Below are 27,510 nucleotides of genomic sequence, written 5' to 3'. Positions count from 1 at the left end.
CACAAATTAAAAAGGCAGACCTCCCTAGCTAAAATGTGAGCATCTTTGTTATAGCAGTTTCTGATGATCTGACCAGATAGTCAGTATTAACATATATATCTATACAACAAAAAGTGTCAATTATAGTTGTCGCCCTCCACCCTAATTCCGGTGCTTTTCGCTTTCGCAGTCGTGGATCCGTGCGAATAGCTCTCGGAGCTAGCAGAGATAGAAGATCCAGAGAAGGTGTCCGCGGAGATCAACTCAGTGACACGACAAGCCCACAAAAAAAGGCAAAGGATGACACAATTGACAAAAAGAAGGGAAGCTGGGCGGTGGTAGGGCCTGAGACGTGAGGCACCGCCATCGGCGCCGTCCTGGCCGGAGCAATATCAACCGCCCTACTTCTACACAGCCAAATAGCTCGGCCTGCAGTAGCAGTCCCCGGCCTACGTCGCTGGGTACGTGTCACATTTTCGCGATGTCAACGCGAAGCCGCTCCATTTCCCCGAATCGACATTGCCGCAGCTTGTCTGGTCGGGGATGCTGGTTGTGGACCTTCTTGGTGCCCTCTCTCAGTTCGTTGGTGTGTCTCAACCGAGCGAGACAACATATGGTGATTCAAACATGGATATGATGGAGATGATCCATGACGAAGACGAATGTGGAAGCAGCTTCGAGGTCGGACAAGTAGATGTCTCAGAGCCGGAGGTCTATGCTCGGCTGACGGTGTCCTGAACTAGGGGGTGCTGACCACATCGGCTCCATCGTAGTGGGCCGGCCCGAGGACCCTGGATCATCAACGAATGGGCTAAGACTGACATGCCCTTAGGCATGCTCAAGATAGAATCCTTCGGAAACTTGCCGCATACTCCAAGACACGTCTGAATCTTCGACATGTTTACCCCTAGATGTAACCGACCCCATGTAAAACCTAGGCACCCTCGGTCCCTATATAAGCCGAGGGGTTTAGAGCATTGGGTAGAGATTCACTCATTCACATACTATCTCGAGGTAGATCATCCTATACTTTGTAATCCAACACAATCAATATAATAGAAGCATGACGTGGGGTTTTGCCTCTTCGAGAGGGCCTGAACCTGGGTAAACATTGTATCCCTTGTTCATCATCTTACTATCCAGTTAATATCGCCAGCTCGGGACCCCCTACCCGAGATCTGCCGAATCTAACCCCGAAACAACAGCCGGGCACGTACACGCAGCCAGACACGTACACCGGGCAGTCAGGCACGTACATGCAGCCAGAAGTGTACACCGGGCAGTAGGACGCGTACACGCAGCCAGACACGTACACCAGGAAGTCGGGCATGCATCCAGGCACATACATCCAATCAGGAATGCAGTCAGGCACATACACCCAACAGCCGAACTCATACATTGAGCAGCCGTAGCAGGACACATATGGCGACGGTGACTTTTATCCAGTGGATTGCCCGACCAATGGAAAGAAGATGGGTAGAGGAGAAAGCTTCAGCATGCGGGAGGATGAATTATTGTGTGATGCCTAGTTGTCCAATACCATCGATCCAATCCATGGCATGGAACAAAAGGACGCAACATTTTGGTAAAATATCCTTTCTTGGTTCCTGATACGTCTCCAACGTATCTATAATTTTTGATTGTTCCATACTATTATATTACCCCTTTTGGATGTTTATGGGCTTTATTTTACATATTTATATCAATTTTTGGGACTAACCTACTAACCGGAGGCCCAGCCCGTATTGCTGTTTTTTTTGCCTATTTCAATATTTCAAAGAAAAGGAATATCAAACGGAGTCCAAACGGAATGAAACCTTCGGGAATGTGATTTTTGGAACGAACATGATCCAGAGGACTTGGAGTGCAAGTCAAGAAGCAGCCGAGGACTCCATGAGACAGGAGGGCGCCCCCCCCCCCTATAGGGTGCGCCCCCTATCTCGTGGGCCCCTCGGGCGTCCACCGACGTACTTCTTCGTCCTATATAAGCGTACGTACCCCGAAAACATCCAGGGAGCCAACGAAACACAATTTCCACCACCGTAACCTTCTGTATCCGCGAGATCCCATCTTGGAGCCTTCGCCGGCGTTCTGCCGGAGGGGGAATCGACCATGGAGGGCTTCTACATCAACATCATTGCCCCTCCGATGAGTTGTGAGTAGTTTACCACAGACCTACGGGTCCATAGTTATTAGGTAGATGGCTTCTTCTCTCTTTTTGGATCTCAATACAATGTTCTCCCCCTCTCTTGTGGAGATCTATTCGATGTAAACTCTTTTTGCGGTGTGTTTGTCGAGATCCGATGAATTGTGGGTTTATGATCAAGTTTATCTATGAATAATATTTGAATCTTCTCTGAATTCTTTTATGTATGATTGAGTTATCTTTGCAAGTCTCTTCGAATTATCAGCTTGGTTTGGCCTACTAGATTGATCTTTCTTGCCATGGGAGAAGTGCTTAGCTTTGGGTACAATCTTGCGGTGTCCTTACCCGGTGATAGAAAGGGTTGCAAGGCATGTATTGTATTGTTGCCATCGAGGATAACAAGATGGGGTTTATATCATATTGCTTGAGTTTATCCCTCTACATCATGTCATCTTGCTTAAAGCGTTACTCTGTTCTTATGAACTTAATACTCTAGATGCAGGCAGGAGTCGGTCGATGTGTGGAATAATAGTAGTAGATGCAGGCAAGAGTCGGTCTACTTGTCACGGACATGATGCCTATATACATGATCATGCCTAGATAATCTCATAATTATTCGCTTTTCTATCAATTGCTCGACAGTAATTTGTTCACCCACCGTAATACTTATGCTATCTTGAGAGAAGCCACTAGTGAAACCTATGGCCCCCGGGTCTATCTCTTATCATATGTGCTTCCAATCTACTTTTATTTGCATCTTTAATTTTTGCATCTATATTATAAAATACCAAAAATATATTTATCTTATCATACTATCTTTATTAGATCTCACTTTCGCAAGTGGCCGTGAAGGGATTGACAACCCCTTTATTGCGTTGGTTGCGAGTTCTTTGTTTGTTTGTGTAGGTGTGTGGGACTTTTGAGGAGCCTCCTACTGGATTGATACCTTGGTTCTCAAAAACTGAGGAAAATACTTACGCTACTATTGCTGCATCACCCTTTCCTCTTCAAGGAAAACCAACGCAAGCTCAAGACGTAGCAAGAAGGATTTCTGGCGCCGTTGCCAGGGAGGTCTTCGCTCAAGTCAAGACATACCAAGTACCCATCACAAACCCATCTCCCTCGCATTTACATTATTTGCCATTTGCCTCTCGTTTTCCTCTCCCCCACTTCACCCTTGCCGTTTTATTTGCCCTCTCTTCCCCAATCTCTTCTCCTCTCTTTTGCTTGCCCTTTCGTTTGCTCGTTTGGTTGGAATAGATGCTTATTTATTACTAAACAGAGAACCTAATATCTATGGATCCTCATCTGCTTGCTAATCTTTTTAAGAGATCCAATTATGATGAACCAATTGCTAATGAGTTTTGTGCACTAGATTATCTTTATGAAGTTTTGCTTGAAATTCGTGAATCTAAAAATTGTAATGAAGAACTTTATGAAGTGATTCACAATAGATCTTTGAATAAAATGCATGATTGCAATACTATAAATTCTCTTGATGTCAATTGTGCTAATAATATGCAAAACCTTAAGCTTGGGGATGCTAGTTTTGCTATGTCTACCACTTGTTGCAATGATCATGATTGGAGTGATTCTTCTTATGATCTTGAAAATTTATTTAAGCCCCATGATGAATAGGAGATTGATAATAGTGTTTGCAATAATATTGAAAGTGGGTTTGGAAGAGTGTCAACTTTAGATCCCACATATTTGGAGAATGTTCAATCTTATGATATTTTCGATAAAAGTGGGTTTGGAGAGGTCATGACTTTAGTTAATGTTAATCCCACTATCTTGTAAGAGTGTCAACTTTGCATGCATGTGGATCGTGTTGAGAATATGTTATGTGATAGCTATTTTTTTGAATTTTCCTATGATCCTACATGCAATTATTATGAGAGAGGAAAATATGGTCGTAGAAATTTTTATCTTACTAAATTACCTCTCGTCATGTTGAGATTGCTATCGTCTCTTTCTTCTTCCTTGCATATGCTAGTTTTTGCTTTCCTTGCAAATTTGTTTGTTTATAATATGCCTATGCATAGGAAGTATGTTAGACTTAGATGTCTTTGTCACGTGTTTCATGATGCTCTCTTTGCGCTTCAATTCTTGTTTTTCATGTGAGCATCATTAAATTTATCAATGCCTAGCTAAAAAGGCTTTAAAGAAAAGCGCCTGTTGGGAGACAACCCAATATTTTTCCTTGCTGTTATTCAATAAATCTTGCATCTACCTTCTGTTTAGATGTGTTTTTATCTTTTAATTAGTGTTTGTGCCAAGTAGAACCTATAGGATAACCTATGATGATAGTTGATTTGATTCTGCTGAAAAACAAAAACTTTGCGCGCATTAATTTAGTTTTGTTAAATCACAGAAACGTGCTTTTGCGTTGATTCTTTTTGCTGCTCATCCATAAAAAAATTGTACAGGACTTCCTATTTTGGTAGGAGTTTTAGAGTTCCAGAAGTTTGCGTTAGTTATAGATTGCTACAGACAGTTCTGTTTTTGAGAGATTCTGTTTTTCGTGTGTTGTTTGCTTATTTTGATGCATCTATGGCTAGTAAAATAGTTTATAAACCATACAGAAGTTGGAATATAGTAGGTTTAACACCAAATAAATAAAGAATGAGTTCATTACAGTACCTTATGTGGTGGTTTTGTTTTCTTTCACTAACAGAGTGTTAGGAGCTAGGGTTCTGGCTCCTCTGGGCCGTAGGAAGTAGGGGAAAGAGGGAGCTGGGCGAGGTCTAGAGCGCAGCGGCCGGCGGCGAGGCGCCGTCCTTGCGGCTGGGCGGCGGCGGTGCAGGGGAGAGGCGGCTAGGGTTTAGGGTTCTGGCTCCTTTGGGAGCCGGGCACTAGAATAGTCTTATTGCATAATTCTCAAAATAGTTTTACAACTTGTATATATAACCATAATCTGAGAATAAACCTAAGATAACTTGGGCCTTAAGCCTGCCCAGTGGGCCCACAGCGGCCATAGACCTGGCCGGTCATAACATCTCTCCCCGCCTGCGCAAACAGCTCGTCCTTGAGCTGAAAGTCTGGGTAGTGCTGGTGGAACTCCTCGCGTTGCTCCCAAGTAGCGTCTTCCTCCGGTAGTCCAGCCCACCGAATCAACACGTACCAGGAGCCTCGGCGCAGCTGGGCCTTGAGCGCCTTCTCCGGTGCAGGAAGGAGACGTCCGTCCGAGGCCGGCGGAAGGGCCGGCGGTGCCGCGGGTGGATCACCGCGGAATGGCTTGAGCAGCCCGACGTGGAAGACATCATGAATGCGCGCGCCGGCCGGAAGCTGAAGACGGTACGCCACTTTCCCAATGCGTTCCAGGATAGCAAAGGGACCAGCATAACGAGGACCGAGCTTCTTCCGTGCGCTGGGGTCCAATGACTGCGTAGAGTGGTGAAGTAGACGCAGCCAGACCCAATCTCCCACCGCGAACTCCGCCTCGCGATGGTGGCCATCATAGTATCGTTTGGCCAACTGCTGGGCCTAGAGAAGTCATTGCTGGACCTCCGCAAGCATCTCATCACGGCTCCTCCGAAGAGCCCCGGCCGCCTCGGTCCGTGCCGAGGCCGCATCCACCGGTAGGATCGGCGGGGGCGGCCGACCATAAACCACCTCAAAGGGCGTAGCATGAAGGGCGGAGTGAAAAGAGGTGTTGTAGCAGTACTCCGCCCACGAGAGCCAGTCCACCCATGCACGAGGGCGATCACCTGTAACACAACGCAAATACATGGCAATCACCTTGTTAACAATCTCGGACTGGCCGTCCGTCTGAGGGTGGAAGGCAGTGCTCAGGCGGAGCTTCACGCCCGCCAGCCGGAAAAGGTCGCGCCATACATGGCCCGTGAAGACAGGATCCCGATCACTAACGATCGAAGAAGGAAACCCGTGGAGACGGACAATGCCATCCAAGAAGGCCCGTGCGACAGATGCCGCTGAATATGGGTGGCCAAGGGCGATGAAATGAGCATACTTGGAGAAGTGGTCGACCACTGTGAGAATGACGGATTTGCCGCCCACCTTGGGAAGACCCTCGATGAAATCCATGGAGATGTCGGCCCAAACATGAGATGGAACCTCCAAGGGCTGAAGCATGCCGGCTGGCCGCAGTGTCTCCGTTTTGTTGCGCTGGCACGTCACACAAGACCGTACCCAATCACGGACCAGGGCACGATCACCTAGAATGTAGAAGTCGGCGCGGAGTTGATGGAGTGTCTTCTGCACGCCCTCATGGCCCGCCGAGTGGGCGAGACGCAGCACCTGCTGACGAAGATCGTCGTGCACTGGAACGAAGATGAGGTGCCCGTGGAGAAGCAGGCCATCGGCGAGGCGCCACGGCTCGTCCAGCTCGCCCGCCGCCAGCTGCTACTGCAAGAGGAGGGCGTCGGCCGCGGTCGCGGTCGCGCGGCGGATGTCGGCGTAGAGGGTGAACGAGGGCCCGGTGATGATGCAGAAGGCCGTCCCGTCCGCCGCGCCGTCGTCCACATCGGCGTCATGCCGGGACAGGGCGTCGGCGACGGTGTTAAGGTGACCCAGCCGATACTCGACGGTGAAATCAAAGCCAAAGAGCTTACTGATCCACTGGTGCTGAGGGACCGTCGAGAGCCTCTGATCCAGCATGAACTTGAGGCTGTAGTGATCCGTGCAGATCCGAAAAGAACGACCTCAAAGATAGGGCCGCCAGTGGCGTACTGCCTGCACCAACCCAATAAGCTCACGCTTATACGCCGCCAACTTAAGATGGCGTGCAGCAACGGGACGGCTGAAGAAGGAGAGGGGTCCATCGCCCTGATGCAGGACCGCACCAAACCCCGCACCGGAGGCGTCACAGTCGACGGTGAAGGGAAGGTCGAAATCCGGCATCTGTAGTACGGGTCCCGTCGTAAGGGACCCCTTGAGGGCCTCGAATGCTGAAGTGGCCTCCTCATCCCAAGAGAAGGCGTTGCGACGGAGGAGGCGCGTGAGCGGGGCCGCGATGAGGCCAAATTCCCGGATGAACTTCCGGTAGTACCCCGCAAGGCCAAGAAACCCGCGGAGACTGCGGGATCAGCCAGGCGGCGACGGCCGCCACCTTATCGGCATCCATGGCCACACCCTTGGCCGAGATGACGTGGCCGAGGTAAGCGACTGAAGGTGTCCCGAACGAGCACTTCGAGCGCTTAAGATGAAGATGATGCGCCCGAAGCTCGTTGAAGACGATGGCACATGCTGGAGGTGCTCTGCCCAAGAGGCGCTGTAGATAAGAATGTCATCAAAGAAAACGAGCACAAACCGACGTAAGTAGGGCCGGAGGACATCATTCATGAAGGCCTGGAATGTCGCCGGGGCGTTGGAGAGGCCAAAGGGCATCACCAAAAACTCGAAGTGGCCGTGATGAGTCCGGAACGCCGTCTTGGCGATGTCGTCGGGATGCATGCGCACCTAATGATACCCCGACCGGAGGTCCAGCTTGGTGAAGAAGCGCGCCCCATGTAGCTCATCCAGGAGTTCATCGACCACCGGGATAGGAAATTTATCCTTAAGTGTGAGAGCATTAAGGGCACGGTAGTCAATGCAGAAGCACCAGGTGCCGTCCGACTTGCGAATGAGGAGGACCGGTGCCGTAAAGGGTGATGTCGATATCCGGATAATGCCCGCGGCAAGCATGAGTGCGCACTGCCGCTCCAACTCGTCCTTCTGCAACTGAGGGTACCAGTAGTGTCGTACTGCCACAGGAGCCGAACCCGGCAGGAGATGAATACGGTGGTCGTAGACCCGGGCCGGCGGAAGGCCCCGGGGTTCCTCAAAAAGATCACCGTGCTGCTGTAGGAGGTGATCCAGCAGTGGATGCTCGACCTCCGTGGTAGCCGCGACGAGCTGGAGTGGGGGTGACGCCGGGGTGCCTCCAACGCCCTCCCACCGTATGCGGCGGCCCATGCGCCAGAAGGTCATCGTCAGGGCGTCGAAGTCCCAAAGGATGGGGCCGAGAGTCCGCAAAAAGTCAACGCCGAGGATGAAGTCGAAGCAGCCCTAATCGATGCCGGCACAAGTGATGATGAAGTGCTCGTCACTGATAGTAATGGGAACGTCGCGAGCGAGCCCATGGCAGCAGAGGCGGTCACCATTAGCAACGGTGATGCGCAGCTGCTCCCCGATCCTCGGCTATAGTGCAAGTCGCCGCATAGTAGACTCCGGAAGGAAGTTATGAGTGGAACCCGTGTCCAACAGAGCCACCAGAGTCTCGCCGTGGATCGTGACCGGGATAAGCATAGTCCGCTCATTGCGGATGCCGGCCAATGCGTGAAGGGAGACGACAAGGGCCGTAGCCGATGCGGGTGCGGGTGCCGGCGCGACCTCGGCGGCTTGATCGCCGAGTCCCTCCTCGGTGACCACGTCCTCTGTCTCGTCGACGGTCTCCAAGTAGAAGAGGCGCGGGCAGACATGGCCCGGGGCATAGGGTGCATCACAGTTAAAGCACAGCCCCAGGCGGCGGCGCTCGAGCTGCTCGTCCTGCGAAAGGCGCCGGAAGGGCCGCGTCACGGCCGGAGTGGTCGCCGGTGAGATGGCTGAAGAAGCGGGCGCGACCGACGGTGGTCGTGGAGGCACTCGGCCCCCCCGAGGTGCTGCTAGTCGTGTCAAGGCCTGGGCGCGCTGCTCGAACGCCCGAGCGTAGTACATGGCCGTCTGAAGGTCCTGGGGCCCCTTCATCTCGACGTCCACGCGTATGTGGTCGGGAAGGCCCCCGACGAAGAGCTCCGCCTGCTGGAGTGCCGTCACCCCCGGTGCGTGACACGCCAGAGCCTGGAAGCGGTCGGCGAAATCCTGGACCGTGGAGGTGAAGGGTAGGCGGCCCAGTTCGGACAAGCGGCTGCCGCACCGTGGTGGTCCAAAACAAAGGAGACATAGCTCGCGAAAACGATCCCAGGGAGGCATGCCGCCCTCATCCTGCTCGAGAGCGTAGTACCAGGTCTGGGCAGCACCCCGAAGGTGGTAGGACACGAGCCAAGTCCGCTCGGACGCCGGTGTCCAATGCCCCCGAAAGAACTGGTCACACTGGTTTAACCAGTTAAGCGGGTCGTCCGAACCGTCATAAGTGGCGAAGTCGATCTTCACGAACCGAGGCGGCTGCTGGTGTGGCGCGCCATGGCCCACTGCCTCGGCGGTGCGGAGGGCTGATGACGGCGCTCGGTCCATGGTGGGAAGGTCGGCGTAGTTCCCTGTGGCGCCCGACGCCTCGGGCTGCAACTGGGAACCCGACGGTGGCCGGGCCTCCGTGTAAGCCGGCGTAGATGACGTCGCGTGAAGCCAGCCTGGAAGCGGAGACGGTGAAGATGGAAAGCGGATCTCCTGGATCGGGAGGCCGCTCGGCAAGGAATGGCCCAAGCTAGGGCTGGGCGGGGGCGGTGGTGGCACCTGCATGGTAGCAGCCAGAAGGGACGGCGCGGCTGGGGACGGCGCGGACGGCGCGGCCCAGGTCGGCCACTGCGGCCCCAGGGCGGCGGCTGGCGGCGCGGGTGGCGCCGCAAGTGTCGGCAGCGGCCACTGTGGCCACGGCGGCGTCGAAGCCGCCGGTGAGGGGAGCGCCGGATAGCCCCCGGTGATGGCCGCGGGTACGGAGTACCACGGCAGTGGCTGCTGGCCCGCGGCCACGGCCGAATGGAGCCGCGGAGGCGGCCCGTACGGGCTAGCCAAGTAGAGGCGGATGCCCTGGACCGCGACGACCAAGTCATTGAGCACGCCGGCCATGGCCTCCGGTGTGAACTGCTGCGGCGCTGGGGGAGGCGACGGCGGTGGTTGCTGGATGGGGGTTTGCGGCTGGCCCTGGCCCGGCGTGCTGCCGGGTGCGGGGGAGATCGGCGCCGATAGGGAGGCCGTGGCGCCCGGCGACGCAGCGGCGACGTTGGTGGAATCGGTGGCAGCGGCGGTGGGGGAGGCGTTGGGCAGCGGCGGGTGTGGTGGTGGCGGGTTTGGAGGCGGTGAAGACATGGTCGAAACCCGGGTACCTGATATCAAGGTGTTAGGAGCTAGGGTTCTGGCTCCTCTGGGCCATAGGAAGTAGGGGAAAGAGGGAGCTGGGCGAGGGCTAGAGCACGGCGGCCGGTGGCGAGGCGCCATCCTTGCGGCTGGGCGGCGGCGGCGCAGGGGAGAGGCGGCTAGGGTTTAAGGTTCCGGCTCCTCTGGGAGCCGGGCAATAGAATAGTCTTATTGCTTAATTCTCAAAATAGTTTTACAACTTGTATATATAACCATAATCTAAAAATAAACCTAAGATAACTTGGGCCTTAAGCCTGCCCAGTGGGCCCATAGTGGCCATAGACCTGGCCAGTCATAACACGGAGCATATAATATTTCCTGTTGAGTTTTGTGTTGTGAAGTTTTCGAGTTTTGGGTAAAGCTTTTATGGACTATGGAATAAGGAGTGGCAAGAACCTAAGCTTGGGGATGCCCAAGGCACCCCAAGATGTTCAAGGATAGCCAAAAGCCTAAGCTTGGGGATGCCCCGGGAAGGCATCCCCTCTTTCGTCTTCGTTCATTGGTAACTTTACTTGGAGCTATATTTTTATTCGCCACATGATATGTGTTTTGCTTGGAGCGTCGTGTATTATATTAGTCTTTGCTTTTTAGTCTACCACAATCATCTTTGCTGTACACACCTTTTGGAAGAAGCCTACTTGATTAGGATTTGCTAGAATACTCTATGTGCTTCACTTATATCTTTTGAGCTTGATAGTTTTTGCTCTAGTGCTTCACTTATATCTTTTAGAGCACGGTGGTGTCTTAATTTTGAAGAAATTGCTAGTCTCTCATGCTTCACTTATATCTTTTTGAGAGTCTTTTAGAATAGCATGGTATTTGCTCTGGTTACAAAGTTGGTCCTAAAATGATGAGCATCCAAGTTGGGTATAATAAAAACTATCATAGAAAAAGAATTAGATGCTATGATCAATATGATGCTTGATAATTGTTTTGAGATATGGAGGCAGTAATATTAGAGTCATGCTAGTTGAGGTGAAAATACTTGTGTTAAGGGTTGTGATTCCCGTAGCATGCACGTATGGTGAACCGCTTTGTGATGAAGTTGGAGCACAATTTTATTTATTGATTGTCTTCCTTATGAGTGGCGGTCGGGGACGAGCAATGGTCTTTTCCTACCAATCTATTCCCCTAGGAGCATGCGCGTAGTGCTTTGGTTTTTGATGACTTCTAGATTTTTGCAACAAGTATATGAGTTCTTTTGACTAATGTTGAGTCCATGGATTATACGCACCTTACCCTTCCACCATTGCTAGCCTCTCTTGTGTCGTGCAACTTTCGCCGGTACCATACACCCACCATATACTTTCCTCAAAACAGCCACCATACCTACCTATTATGGCATTTCCATAGCCATTCCGAGATATATTGCCATGTAACTTTCCACCGTCCCGTTCATATGACACACATTACTTTTGTCATATTGCTCTTTGCATGGTCATGTAGTTGACATTGTATTTGTGGCAAGGCCACCTTCGTAATTTTCATACATGTCGCTCTTGATCCATTGCATATCCCGGTACACTGCCGGAGGCATTCATATAGATTCATATCGTGTTCTAGCTTTGAGTTGTAACTCTTGAGTTGTAAATCCATAAAAGTGTGATGATCTTCATTATTAGAGCATTGTCCCAGTGAGGAAAGGATGATGAAGACTATGATTCCCCCACAAGTCGGGATGAGACATCGGACTTTACAAAAAGAAAAAAGAAGAAAAAAAGAGAAAAGGCCAAAAAGAAAAAAAAAGGCCAAAGAAAAAAATAGAAAGAAAAAAATAAAATGAGAGAAAAAGAGAGAAGGGACAATGCTACTATCTCTTTTTCCACACTTGTGCTTCAAAATAGCAACATGATCTTCATGATAGAGAGTCTCATATGTTGTCACTTTCATATACTAGTGGGAATTTTTCATTATAGAACTTGGCTTGTATATTCCAATGATGGGCTTCCTCAAAAGTGCCCTAGGTCTTCGTGAGCAAGCAAGTTGGATGCACACCCACTTAGTTTCTTTTGTTGAGCTTTCATATATTTATAGCTCTAGTGCATCCGTTGCATGGCAATCCCTACCCGCTCACATTGATATCTATTAATGGGCATCTTCATAGCCCATTGATACGCCTAGTTGATGTGAGACTATCTTCTCCTTTTTGTCTTCTCCACAACCATCATTCTATTCCACATATAGTGCTATGTCCATGGCCCACGCTCATGTATTGCATGAAAGTTGAAAGAGTTTGATTAAAGTATGAAACAATTGCTTGGCTTGTCATCGGGGTTGTGCATGATGAAATACTTTGTGTGATGAAGATAGAGCAACACCCAGACTATATGATTTTGTAGGGATAACTTTCTTTGGCCATGTTATTTTGAGAAGACATGATTACTTTGATTAGTATGCTTTAAGTATCACCATTTTCATGTTAATATGAACTTTTATTTTGTATCATTTGGATCTGAACATTCATGTCACAATAAAGAAAATTATATTGAGAATTATGCTAGGTAGCATTCCACATCAAAAATTTCTTTTTTATCATTTACCTACTCGAGGACGAGCAGTAATTAAGTTTGGGGATGCTTGATACGTCTCCAACGTATCTATAATTTTTTATTGTTCCATGCTATTATATTACCCCTTTTGGTTGTTTATGGGCTTTATTTTACACATTTATATCATTTTTTGGGACTAACCTACTAACCGAAGGCCCAGCCCGTATTGCTGTCTTTTTTGCCTATTTCAGTATTTTGAAAAAAGGAATATCAAACGGAGTCCAAACGGAATGAAACCTTCGGGAGCGTGATTTTTGGAACGAACGTGATCCAGAGGACTTGGAGTGCAAGTCAAGAAGCAGCCGAGGACTCCACGAGATAGGAGGGCGCCCCCTGTCTCGTGAGCCCCTCGGGCGTTCACCGACGTACTTCTTCCTCCTATATAAGCCTACGTACCCCGAAAACATCCAGGGAGCCAACGAAACACAATTTCCACCACCGTAACCTTCTGTATCCGCGAGATCCCATCTTGGAGCCTTCGCCGGCGTTCTGCCGGAGGGGGAATCGACCATGGAGGGCTTCTACATCAACATCCTTGCCCCTCCGATGAGTTGTGAGTAGTTTACCACAGACCTACGGGTCCATAGTTATTAGCTAGATGGCTTCTTCTCTCTTTTCGGATCTCAATACAATGTTCTCCCCCTCTCTTGTGGAGATCTATTCGATGTAAACTCTTTTTGCGGTGTGTTTGTCGAGATCCGATGAATTGTGGGTTTATGATCAAGTTTATTTATGAATAATATTTGAATCTTCTCTGAATTCTTTTATGTATGATTGAGTTATCTTTGCAAGTCTCTTCGAATTATCAGCTTAGTTTGGCCTACTAGATTGATCTTTCTTGCCATGGGAGAAGTGCTTAGCTTTGGGTACAATCTTGCGGTGTCCTTACCCAGTGATAGAAAGGGTTGCAAGGCACGTATTGTATTGTTGCCATCGAGGATAACAAGATGGGGTTTATATCATATTGCTTGAGTTTATCCCTCTACATCATGTCATCTTGCTTAAAGCGTTACTCTGTTCTTATGAACTTAATACTCTAGATGCAGGCAGGAGTCGGTCGATGTGTGGAGTAATAGTAGTAGATGCAGGCAGGAGTCGGTCTACTTGTCACGGACGTGATGCCTATATACATGATCATGCCTAGATAATCTCATAATTATTCGCTTTTCTATCAATTGGTCGACAATAATTTGTTCACCCACCGTAATACTTATGCTATCTTGAGAGAAGCCACTAGTGAAACCTATGGCCCCCGGGTCTATCTCTTATCATATTTGCTTCCAATCTACTTTTATTTGCATCTTTACTTTTTGCATCTATATTATAAAATACCAAAAATATATTTATCTTATCATACTATCTTTATTAGATCTCACTTTCGCAAGTGGCCGTGAAGGGATTGACAACCCCTTTATTGCGTTGGTTGCGAGTTCTTTGTTTGTTTGTGTAGGTGCATGGGACTTTTGAGGAGCCTCCTACTGGATTGATACCTTGGTTCTCAAAGACTGAGGGAAATACTTACGCTACTATTGCTGCATCACCCTTTCCTCTTCAAGGAAAACCAACGCAAGCTCAAGACGTAGCAGTTCCATGATCACAAGAAATTTTGAGCCCTACCCAACGAACTCATCTGTGATAGTGGGACAAGGTCGCTCAACCATTGATGGTGCACCATCCAAGAGGTTGTGAGCAAGTATTGCGCCCATTTGAAATAACTAGTCGGTCAATGGCCAAGTGGTGCACTAACGTCGATCAAGTAAGTTGTTATATGGGATGGTCATTTGGTCGGATATGCTCTATGTGTTGGTCATTTGGTTGGATATACAACTAGTTGGTGGAGAGGAGGAACTTCATCCTCACACATTGTTGGTTGAAGCTGAATGGGCAACGCAACTGGCAACTACCCATTGCCAACTCCATCAAGACCACCAACGTCGGCAATGAGAAAGAAGCAGGTGATCCAACTGGCCCAACAAAAAGAGCCACCCAAGAAGGTTAGAAGGGTGTCCCGGGAAAGAAGTGGGAGGAGGAGAAGGAGAAGCGAGAAGGGGCGGCGGCCAAGGTGATGAAGAGGTTTGAGGGCATCTTTATGAAGAAGAAGGAGGCATGTGTCAAATGCTCTGGCGTGAAGGATGAAAAGAAGGCTGAGAGGTTTAACATCTTGATATCGATAACTGAGAAGAAGATCAACCTTGAAGAGAAGAAGGCCAAGCTCAAAGAGAGGAGGGTTGAGCTCGCGACCGCTTCAGGGGATACCAAGATGTTGATCATGAGGATGGATGAGTTGGACGATGATGCGGCGATGATCGTGCGGGTCATCTGTGTCAAGATGTTGAAGCTCTTTACACCCGAGATGGAAGCGGATGGTGAGGAGGAGCCGACGACAGAGTGAGCGACGATGCTCGGACAGCCGGCCTGACAGGACAAAAATGTCGTTTTTTGTTGCACGAACTACCGGGCTGAAACTTTTATGGTCAGGCACATGTAAAAACTATGAACATCCACCTCATTTATTGTGATGTGTGCTATGAACACCACACTTTAATTTGCTCATACATCTATGCATTTGAAATAAAAGTGACCGAACCTGGAGGACTCGGTTGGATGACTAGCTACTGCATCCTTGTCCGTAGCAGACAAATAGCGTGTCTATTTTTAGGGTCTGTGTTGGAGATGCCCTCACATGGCAAGGAAAGAAAAGGAAGCATGGCGACACATAAGCAATCCAAACTATAATTAACAAAAAAAAAGTACATAGCATGTCGTATTTGAGGTAGTGGCAACAAAGGTTCTCCAAGGAAGAATGTGCTTCCTGGCTGAATAAAAATTACTATATGTGTAGTCATTTTTTTTCATATCTCGACTTGTCAGATGAGCCATACATGAGAATAGAAACAAAACTATCAGTTTTCTATGTACCTATACTTCTGTCACAGATTCAAATGTGCTATAAAATCATCCCTATACAAGAGAGAGAGAAAATACGGGCAGAGGTGCAACTAACAAGATATGACAGCCACCCGCAAAAGAAAAAAAAAGCAAGATATGATAGGAAGCTATTTACTGCTTCCTTCGTCCCATAATATATGAGTGTTTTTTTTTACAAAAGTAAAAAACGCTCTTATATTATGGGACGGAGGGAGTAGTACTATACTAAATACAAGAAGTTACAGTTTTTTTTTTTTTGAAATTACAGTTAGGATTAGCGTTTCCTCCTCCACCCACGAGTGCAACGGCCGTTTAAAGTCCAGTGTTCTCCTCGGCTCCTCCCCATTCGCTTAGCTGCTCATCCTTCAAATAACCCTTCTATCACATGGCTTCCGTCACACGGTGGAACGATCAATTCCGCAATCTCCTGCCGCAGTTTGTACCTGACCTCGGCTGCAACCTTCCACTTCATCTGGCGATTACAGGCGGCAAGAAATTCGGCGGTAAACTCCTCCGAGCTTAAACACTTGAGCGGAGCCCAACACTCGTCCAAGTAGCACTTCGTGTATCGCTTGATCATTGAAGTGAGCAGGGGTTCTACATTGGGGAAAGTTGTTCCTGGACGCCGCACCATTTGACGAACAACACATGTGTTATTCAGGAGAAATATGTATTTTCGACCCTTTTCACCTGGGCGTATCAATTCTGCAGCTTGCTTCATCTTAGATCCCCAGAAACCAACCATGTGATGTTCTGGCTGCACCAAATACGTGTTACCAAAATAATGCTGCAGGGCTTGTACGAGGAGGTCATTTCCTGGATGAATTGTTGATTCGTCGCTGCTGCCGAAGTCCAGGACTATTTTTTCCCAATCATGCACCATCTTGCTGGGAATCTCAGGTGACCTGTTCAAGAGAAAGGCAGGTCCGTCGCACTGTCAAGTACCATTTCAAATGCCCGCAGAAAAACATTTCAAATAGTAGTAATTGAAGTCGCACAATTGCACTTTTGATTGCGGGGAAATATAACCATTTCGCCGGATTTTGTACTAGAAATTAGCACAATGGTTAAGCAGTACTCATGCCTCAGCTACTGACCCTCGCGGCGACAGGCGGGCAACACGCGGAGGCGAGCACGCTCGGCGAGAGGCGGCCGCCGGCCGCCGCCGCGGCGTGGCAACCGACGGGGCGCAGGCAGCGTGGCGAGAGGTGGTGCGGTGCGGCGAGCCGAGCACACGCGGAGCGGTGGCCTAGGTGCTCGGCGCGGCGAGCTGCGATCCAGCGAGGCCGTCGCGGACACGCAGCTATGGCCTGTTGGGCGTGCCGCTGACGGCACCGCGGAGGGCGCCATTGAGCAGCGAGCGCGACGCGACGAGCAGCGTGCTGGGCGGCACGGCAGGGCGCGCAGCGGGCCGGCAATTGATGCATTACGCAGCGTGGCGCGTCGAGGGGCGGTGGTACCATGGTAGGCGGGAGCGGGCCGGGCGGCAAGCAGCGCGGCGGCATCACAGGGCGGTAGGCTGGACCTGGCGGTCACCTAGAACCCTGACCAGTTTCTACTCTCCCTGGCCTGGACGCCGCGACAGGGCTCGTTCTTGGCTAGGCTCGGCGCGCAGGCCGGGTGCCAAAACAGAGCACGGAGGCGAAAGCACGGTAAACAAAAGGAGGGCCGGGGTTGGTGCATTCATATACCTGCCGAGGAGCACTTCCCTTGTTTCAGCTCCGCCGGCTTGCTTCTCCTTCGCCGTCCTCGCCATCGTCATCTTCTTCCTCGCCGTCGTCGGAGTGGCAGCGCGCGAGCGAGAGGGATGGAGCTGCGGACGGCGGCGGCGGCGGCGAGCTTCGAATCTCGTTGGAAGGATTGGCTGATGCTGCTCCGGGGGCGCGAGAGCAAGAGGGATGGAGCTGCAGACCGGCGGCGGGCGTTGAAGGATTGGGCGATGGGATTCGGGGCGCGCCCGAGCGAGAGGCGTGGAGCCGCAAAGGGTAGTACTAGCGGGCTTGGGATCTCGTTGACAGGGTTGGTCGGGGGGGGTTGGGGTGCGCGCTTCCGTTTTCTTATACTAGGCTTTAGCGAGATCAATCACCGGCACGATGGCGACCCGACCGGAGTTGCCCCAAGTACGACATATTTTGGTCCGTCGTGCACCGGACGCGTTGGGGTAGCGCCGGGTTGCTGCACCGGATGCAGGCGAGGCGAGGGCACACACACGTTATGGCGTTGCCGGGGTCAAGCTAGCTAAGCCGCGCGCGCCGCGGTTAAGCCTGGACCTCGAGCCGGACCGTGTGGTTGGACGGAACGGAATCATGGGGGTTGATTCGAGCAGCTCGCTCGCTCACCGCGCTTCCACGCGCACTCGATTCAACGGAAAATTGGCGCGAGTGAGGATTTGGAGACTGAAACGGGGGCTTGTTTAAGAACGAGAGCGTTACGGCCGTTTCTTTTTTCTGAAAAAATAAATCATCCGATCCATTAATAGTAATAGTATGTCATGGCAGTATAAATAACATTAGAGATAAGAAGAATTACAACCAAGTCTATGAACACTTGGCGACTACTAAAGGCAATCCAGCAAGGCGAAAGCAGTTGAAAGATGATTGTGGCCTATGTGTGGACGACTACAACCATCGCTGATGATGAGATGCGTAGATCGAAGGGGTCATACATGTAAACACATAAACAAAAATGATGATCGGTCGAATCCAGATCGATCCATCGAAGATGAATGTGGAGTAGATCCAAGTAGATCTACTGAAGACCAACGCCGATCGAATCCCCCGAGATCAGCCGGAGATACAACACCACACAGATTTTGTCAGTGCTAGACACATCGCGGGGACGGGGATGAGACGCGAGAGACATTATTCCGACCAAGGAATGTCACCGATGCCTTGTAGCCCCGAACAAAACACTCAAGCTATCTAAAACAAAAACGGGATCCCTCACACCGACGAGGGGCCAGGGTCCTCTGCACCTCCAAGGTCCAAAGGCCATCAGAGGCAAGGCGGACAGATGGTGGTGCCAGCGGGAGAAGAGAAGCCCGAATCACCTGTTGCGTCCCTCATGGGGAGTAAGGAAAGGACGCACACAAGGGGTCGTGGGTCACTTACGACGCATATAAATGATTCCTTCATAAGCCGCCTCGTATTCTAGATTTGATTTTAATTATCAATTTAACCACCAAAAAATATGTTATATAACCTACGAATATACACAATGCACATATAATAGAAGTGGAATTGCGGCAAAATAAAAGTGCAGTAGAAAAAAGTAATCGCAAATGGAATTAAAAGGTATAATTGCAAAAATAAGTTTTATTGCATAATTATAAAACACAATTACACTGAAAGGTGCAATTGCACAAATTTAACAAGTGCATTTGCATAAAAACACATATATCATCATCATCATCAAACTTTTTTTAGTTTGCATTTAACATATATCATCATCAAACTGTACATACATGTAGTAAACATCCATATATACATGTGCTTTTTTTCAAAGATAAAATAAATTTAAAATACAATTTCCGAAATTTTCAGGAAAAAAAAAACTCCGTGGATCATGAGCTCTAAAATGGATTTCTGTCTATGAAGTCTTTTTTGTCGTATTTTCTCACAACTTTTATAATGGTATTTTTGATATATTTTGGACATGAAAATGCCATAAGCACCGTAATGATGGGAGTATCGCACATGATGAGGACATGGTCGAACCATATGAGGCCTAAGGGAGAATGAAACCAATAAACTTAATATATGTCGGGCCGGATCGGGTTTCAAGCCGAGCTTAAAAAAGGGTGAATCCCGAACTACAAGTACTGTAGAAGCCTGACCTGAAGCCGAACCACATTCCTTTTCTCAAGCCCGAGATTAGCGCGAAGCCCAAAGCACAGCTTTTGAATGTTATTTTTAATGCACACGTGTAAAGCCGATACGATGGTCCAATTTCCGTCGCGAAAAACTAAAAAACAGGAGTCAAGCCCTCAAAAAGAAGCCCAAACCCAGCCCAAGAGGTTAGCTCGACATGACCCAAATTTTCTTTTGAAGAATCAGCGACAGTGGGAGAGGCTCCCACTGACTTTTGTATTACTCACAATAGGACAGTTACATGTGTGCTACAATGGGTTTCAGGCCCCCCGGCCGTAAGGGTTTCAAAAGCAAATGCTAGTGGTCTAAACTTACAATGTAATCAGAGAGAAATGGATGAAATTTCTCAGGACAGTTATGGACCACCAAACCCAACAGATTTTTGAACCTAGCTAACCATGCCGCGAAGGAGTGTGGAATCCCCCTGAAACGTTGGTTGTTTCTCTCCATCCACAGGCTCCAAGCAGCAAGCAAGAAAACATCCATGAATAACGGCCGACGCCAGTTTTCTCTTCCCCCATGCAAGATGGCCAGCCTGTTGTTTCCTCCTGGCCATGACAGTCCAACCTTACTCCAGCATCGCTGGGCGAAGGGGCACGCGAAGAAGAGATGCTCCACAGTTTCCTCAGGAGGGTTCTGACAGAACATGCAAGCATAGTTACCCCCGGTTACAGCAAAGTGTCGCTGCCTCAGCATGTTCCTGGTGTTTAAACGATCGACTAGAAGTAGCCACCCAAACATCTTGAACTTGATCGGGCTTTTGGAGTTCCACAGCCAACCAAACGCCTCGTCAGCCACCACCTGCCTGAAACAGTGGTTGTAGTACTTCTTTGACGAGTAGCGCCCTAGATCACAGACCCAAGTGTCGGCAGAGGTGCTGTCCAGGCTGACATGTGCGGACCCTCGCTGAATCTCTCTGATCTCCTCCCTGGCCTGGACTGAAAGAGGCAGGCTGAAGATCGTGGCCAGATCAGTGGTCATGAGAACCTTGGCAATGGAGTCATCTTTGTTGAGGGCAAAAGAGAAGGCTCGTGGATACGTGTCCATCAGCGTGGAGCCATTGTCACCAAACCAGACATCTTTCCAAAACAGAGAGCTGCAGCCATCCCCGGGGATGACTTTGGTGACTCCTTGGAAGGATCCACTGAGCTGCATCACGTCTTTCCACCAGAAGGAACCCACCGGCTCCATGGCGTGCGGCACCTTGCTCGTGTAATATGCTCCCCAGACTAGCTGAACCCAGGGCACATCCTCACGATTGTAGAATTTGAACAAGTGCTTCAGGAGTAGCGCAGCATTCTGTGTCTTGATATCGATAACCCCAAGGCCACCACACCATTTAGGTCGGCAGACTAGCTCCCAGGCAGCAAGGGAGTTGGTTTTGACCCCCATCATCGGAGTTTTTAGCCCAAAGGCAGTATCGGCGCAGTTTGTCGAGATGCTCAACCACTTTGGGGTGCAGCTTGATCGTGCACATCGCATAGATCAGCATGGAAGTCACCACCGAATTGACTAGAGTCAGCTTGGCCCCCGACGACATCAGTGATAAGGCAGTGGAGGTTTTCCTCTCAACCGAGTGCACCAACGGCATGAGATCCAGCACACTCGGCCTCGTCGTCCCCATGGGGAGACCGAGGTAAGTGAACGGCAAGGTGCCAATGGAGCAGCCAAACACCTCTGCTAACTCACTCGCACGTTGGTGGTCGACATTAATTGGTATGAGGGTTGATTTATGGAAGTTGATCTTGAGTCCCACCGAAGCCGCATAATCCTCCAAGATAAGTTTCATGCGGGCGGCCTGTGTAGGACAAGCTTGCATAACCAAGATTCTGTCGTCAGCGTATTGCACCACCGGGAAATCACCTGCATTTTCACGAGGAATGGGAAGCGCGAGCAGACCCTGGGCATAAGCGTCATTGATCGCAGCTTGGAGCAGGTCAGCTGCAAGGACAAAGATCAGTGGCGAGAGAGGATCACCCTGCCGCACGCCACATTTGCATTTGAATTTCCGACCAGGAACACCATTTAAGAGGACTAATGAAACTCCCGAACCAAAGATCGTTTCCATCCAACCTAACCACTTGTCATCAAAACCCATGTGTTTCATGATTTCCAACATGGGGGCATGTTCAATCGTATCGAAGGCCTTGGCAAAGTCAAGCTTAAGCAACACAATCTCTCTCCCAGACGAGTGGCATTGATGAATATATTGGTTCCTGTGTATGATTTTGAGAATAACTTTCTGCAGATGGTTGGCCAAGATCTTTGTAATGATTTTCAGACAACAGTTCAGTAGGGTAATTGGTCTAAAATCATTAGCCGTTTCCGGAGAGGATATTTTTGGAATCAGGGTGATGTATCCCTCACTAATGCTAGCGATATCAAGCCCACCTGCATGGAAAGCGTGACAGAGGTCGTAGAAATCCGACTTGATGATTTGCCAGCACTTCTTAGGAAAACAACCATTGAAACCATCCGGGTCGGGGGCTCGATCACTTGTCATTTCCTTGATAACGGCATCTATCTCATCAGTAGAGAAAGGTGCACTCAATTGATCCAGCCCATCGATCCTGCGGATGATCCTAGAGAGGTCAAACCTCATGTTGGTGGGTTTAGAAGAACCTAAACGATCCTTGTATGTATTGAACAGAACCCCCTCCTTGCCAACATGGTCATGGATTTCCACGTCGCCCACTCTAAGCATGGCAATGGCATTGTGTCTATATCTCTCTGTGGCCAGTGATTGAAAAAGCTTAGTGTTCTCGTCAGCAAAGCGAAAATACCTGATAGTACATCTCTTTCTCCAATACTCATTCTGGTATTTGAGCAAGGCCTGCAAGTGGGTTTTCAATATCTTCCTGAAGTTTGCCTCCTGGACATACAAGGGTCGTTTATCCTCAAGAGTGTCCATGATGGCCAGAGTCTCATTACTGTTTTGAATCATAATTTTAAGTTTCGAGACACCCTTGCTCCATCGCTTAAGATCATATCTCGGGGTTTTAAGCTTTTTGCATATGCGCGCAGCGGCATTGGGGGCGTGACACGCCCTAGACCATGAGTTAGCAACAACCTCCATGAACCCATCATGATTAGTCCAAAAGTTCTCAAACCGAAAGAGCTTGGATCGGGGGATACTTGATTCAATTGTGACCACACACAGAATGTGGTCGAACACCGGCTTCCCTAGAGGCAGGACCATTGTGTTTGGATATGAGGTGGTCCAATAAGACGACGAGAAAAACCAATCCAACTGTTCGAGCAGAGGATCATCCTGCATATTACTCCAGGTGTATGCTCGGCCTTTCACAGGCAATTCCATGAGCGACTGTGCACGGATGAGCTCATTAAATAACAGGCATGTCCGCAGCGTCACCCCCAGGTTTGTTTCTGTTGTTCATGGATCGAATAAAGTTAAAGTCCCAAGAATCAGCCAGTTTTCATCATCAGGAATATTCAGATCAAAGAGCCAGTTTGTAAAATCCACTCGACGCTGACCAGAACAGGGTCCATAGACATTGATCAAATTCCACGAGTCATTTGACTGCGTGGCGACAAAAGAAACCCCCACGGCAAAAGAATCCACGAACCAAGGTGTGCCCATAAACACAGAACTATTCCAAATTATAATGATGCCACCCGAGGCACCCACTGATGGTGCAAAAACAAACTTATCGAAGCGCTTAGGGCAGAAAGTCCTAATAAAAGCCAGATCGAAGGATTCACGCTTAGTTTCCTGGATACGTAGCACAGAACGACCGCTAGTATCGATCGCATTCCTAATAGCCAAAAGTTTTGCATCAGAGTTTATGCCTCTGATGTTCCACGAGAGCACGTTCCACGATTTATTCATCAGAAGGGGAGACTTCAGTCTTCATCCGCCACCGACGAGCGCTGGTCATCGAGCAGCTTCTCGCGGGAGAGGGCTTCCGGAGCAATTCCATAATTGCTTCCCATCTGTTGAAGATCCTCGATCGGTGTTGGTGGGGGGCAAGCAACATTGGGCACCTGCACAGGAGCATCAACCAAAGAAACATCATTGACAAAAGGAGTCTCACGTGGCTTCACCCTTGATTTGGAGCGCTTTGTGTCTAGAACATAGTTGATTTTGAATCCATCATACTTGTTGGATCTAGTACTCCGTCTGACAACCGCGGTGTCCAAAGGCACTAACACACTGCGGTGTTGAGTAGCATTGAACATAGAGGAGGATGCAATCACTTGAAGCGCATTAGGCTGGTCCAATAGAGGTACTAACTGAGATTCCACATCTGTCGAGACAAGCTGCGTGATCGCCTTGAGGCCAAGAGAGTGTTCAGGCAAATCCCAGTCCGCAGCAGACAGACGAGCCCTGGGTTCAGGAGCCAACAACGACGATGGAACAACCACTGTTCCCTACTGAACCGCAGTAGCAAATATCATGGAGAAGATATCAGGTTCAGGTGCCATACACTCAATCCAGGCTGCAGCAGCGGCATTAAGATGGTTCTTAATTATCTGGACAGGGTTTAGGGGCAACATCACAGGAGGTATGCTGGAAGGTGATAGCTGGTGTATATATGTGCTTGAGCATACTCCCTATCCAAAGCAAGAACTCATGATCAACAGCAACCTGAACAAAAACAGAGTTTCCCCCAGCCCGGACGAACTCCAACCTGGCCGTAGGATTGCCATTCACAAATCCATCCGCCAAAGCTTCCACTGCCTGAAATTCAGAATCAGATGACCAAATGTCAGACAGATTGTCCTACACATTATGCTCCGGATCCACACCATCCATGAGCGACGGGACATCATACTGAAAGAATGTCCTGAAACTGAACCTAGTATAAGGTGGAGGGATCACAGGCCACACACCCCACCCGTTTTCCTGAAATTCCTGAGCAGGTTCAGGGGCGTTCCAGGCTGCCTCATTCAGAGCATCTTGAGCATCCATCTCATCAATTCGTGCTTGCTGCATGAGGGTGTAGTAAGGAAGCTGATACGGATGTGGAGAAGCATTCAAGAGCGGGGGAACATCCTCATTACCAACCAAATTTGGTATCGTGTTTCTGCCATTGAGAACATAAACAGGCACCGACCACAAGCGGGCAAGACCTGGCAGTAGACCCACCCTGGTAATGACAAGACTGTGCGGCACCTCAGCAACATCTTTGATATGACATTTGACAAGGATTCTAGCCTTGTTCTGTCCCGGACGGGGCCAGACTAGCAACTTCCCAAAGTGTGAAACAGCCTTATGGACATAATGTTCAGTTTGATAATCCATTGGAAAAGCAAGAAACATGACCCAAACTTCATATTCAAAAGCAAGCATGCGCATATTGATACTCTCATCATGCGGAACTAGGGAGAAGGTGGAATCATCAGTCAAAGCATGCGGTCCTTTCCTAATGGCAGCATCTCTACTTTCCATATCCGCAAACACCACACACCCGATCCCCAGAGGGTAAACAAAGTCATCTAGCAGTTCATACTCTAAATCTCCAACAATAATGCGGCAGACCTCGGCTAACCAGAACTCCTTCTGATGATCAGGGACCGGAGGGTGGACGGAGACAATGGCGTACCTATCATGGTTCAGAGGCGGATCATCCACCACCATGACATGACGCTGGACCCGGTGAGCAGGCCCACGATCGAAGGTTGATCCATCCGGAGCGAAGGCAAAAGGGCGCACGGGGAAGTTCGCCATGGTAGATGGTGCCGGAGACTGCGCCTGCTTGAGAGAGTTCGCCGGAGTAGGAGGTGGGGTTTTCTTGCTCAAGGTTGAAGGCGAGAAGAATCGAGATGGTGGAGGCGTGGGTGTAGAACTCGAGGAGAGCGTCGGCTCACTCGATTGGGGTTTTTGGCAGGCAGAATTGACTACACCCTGACCAGGTAGGCGTATCGTCAAGCAATGGGGGTTAGCCACGTCCGCGGAGTGCGGGATTATCTGTTTCCGTTGCCATATGCAACCACCATGCGGATCCCTAACAACACGGGCCATACCAACCTCCATAGAGTTACCAACCACAGACTTATCCGCAGCAGCCTGAGGCAAGATCCTCTCCGATTGTGTTAGATTTTTTCGTTTCCAAGCCCAACAAGGGAGAAAAGTACAAGCCTTGGGCTTACGTGACTTGTGGCCCAGACGAAAGCAGAGAGAGCAGCGGCGAAGCCCAGGACAAAGCCTAGTCATATGGCCAACCGCAGAACATGCAGTACACGGAAAGCCCAAAGGATCCGGGCCCACTTTGCATGGCACATGCTCATGATCATCAGTACGTGCAGCCGAACAAGCGCAGGCGCCGGAATCATCCCCACAACGTTGACAAAAAACTCCAGTGCAGGATTCATCAACATGACCAAGACGATCATAGAGAGAGCAATGCAAAAGTCTTTTGTAAATGTATTCCTTCGTGGGGACTGACGAGACTTGCACCATAAGCTTAACATTATCATTATCATATCCGGCCTGCCAGCCATCCATAATAGAAAGTAGTGTATCATCCGGGATTGAATCCCATAAACCCACAATATATCGTTCAGCATGAAAAGATGGCAACCTTCCAGGAATATTGGGAGAAATAGGTAAAGATATGGAACCAATCCGAAAAGAATCCGGAGAAACCGGAGACGAAAAACTACCAAATGAGATCGGATCTGAAGGCTCGCCGGAATATAAGTCCGTCGGCGGCAGAATGAAACCCAATTTCTGTAGCACCAGTATCGACGCGGGATCCAAAGGTAGTTTACTCTGGTTAGAGAGCCATTTAGATTTAATCGCTGGACCCGGTGAGGAAGCTAAACCAGTCAACTTAGAATCAGCGTGCCATGAGGGGAGCCGGGGACGTGAACCCATAGGACGATGAAGATGAAAGTGGCAGATAAAGTCCGGCCAAATACGATCTCTTAATCCAAAAATGAAATGCCCCACACGATTTGAGACCACTGAGAACCGAAAATGGCGATCACCCAGCCGCATAACATTGAAACCAGCACAAAGACCACCAATGCATGACTGAAGGACCAAACCCACCGAATCCACCGAGAGGGGAAAAGAAGCCGAGGAGAAGGAAACTTCAAGGAAGAATTCCTTGGAGCCGGGATTGTGGACGAAGTGGACCGTAGATCCAAACCTTGCACGCACCTGAGCCTCAACCTTGAGGCCGGGGGAGAAATCCCAGTGGAGAAGGCCGTCCATTGGGGTCTTCGGAAGGAGATCGTAGGGTTAAACCCTAGAATCGCCATGGGAATCGCCTGAGGTGGGTGGGGGTGGAGTCGCCATGGGTCCTATCCTGGGTCTGGCTTGAACTTGCCGAGCCACGCGACGCTGCGCAGCTCGGGACATGACCCAAATTTTGACGGCCAAGCTCGGGTGGGGCTGCCCATGTTTCAGGTTTAGACCCAACTGGACACGACACGGGTAAGGCCAAACCAATTGGCGCCAAGGCGAGAATGTAGTATGTGCAACCGATCAATCAGTGTACCGAATGCATCAAGCGATTTTAAGCCGTTGGATAGGAAACCAAGGGATGAAACTTGGCCTGAAAGATGGGTTGTTGGCGCATTCATTGAAAAAAGGGCTGAACATTTCATCATAATAAACCCAGCGGTCTACCCCTATAGTCGACCATTTTGCTGTAAGACCTAGCTTTTCACTGAAATTAATCCAACAACCCACCGTATGGAGCAGCTATGGAAACTGGACTACAGGTTGGTTTTATTGAACTATAAGGTTCTTTTTGCAAACTACGTTTACAACCATGACTCTTTGTCTTGTCCATTGCTTTTCTGTCCAATGGCCCCAAACCATATGGTGCACTGGGTACATAGATTACCTCTTCTTCATAGGATATGTTCTCGGTGCTAAGACATCTACATGCGGAATTGGGAAATTCGGCCCCGACACGTCAACTGCGTCGGGCGGCCCTTTATTTGGGCTGCCGAACATCCACACACCTCAAATCCATGAAATCCATACATGCCGATCATATAATACAAATCATCCCAATTCAACAGTTCAAAACAAATACAACAAAGCAAA

The 27,510-nt window shown here is 49.4% G+C and overlaps 1 protein-coding gene across 1 annotated transcript; it reads right to left on the bottom strand.

The window, feature by feature from the left end:
• Positions 1–15,715: 15,715 nt before the first annotated feature.
• On the bottom strand, positions 15,716–17,666 carry LOC123040079 (uncharacterized). Its single transcript, XM_044463018.1, has 2 exons — positions 17,307–17,666; positions 15,716–16,520 (listed from the first exon to the last, which is right to left on the bottom strand). Exons 1-2 carry the CDS (start codon positions 17,375–17,377, stop codon positions 15,974–15,976), a joined length of 618 nt encoding a protein of 205 aa, XP_044318953.1. The 5' UTR covers positions 17,378–17,666; the 3' UTR covers positions 15,716–15,973.
• Between the last annotated feature and the right edge of the window lie 9,844 nt (positions 17,667–27,510).

The sequence above is a fragment of the Triticum aestivum genome, chromosome 2B (genome assembly GCF_018294505.1).
Source record: "Triticum aestivum cultivar Chinese Spring chromosome 2B, IWGSC CS RefSeq v2.1, whole genome shotgun sequence".
In the NCBI taxonomy this organism is placed as follows: Eukaryota; Viridiplantae; Streptophyta; class Magnoliopsida; order Poales; family Poaceae; genus Triticum; species Triticum aestivum.
This window is presented reverse-complemented; position numbering and strand designations above follow the sequence as displayed.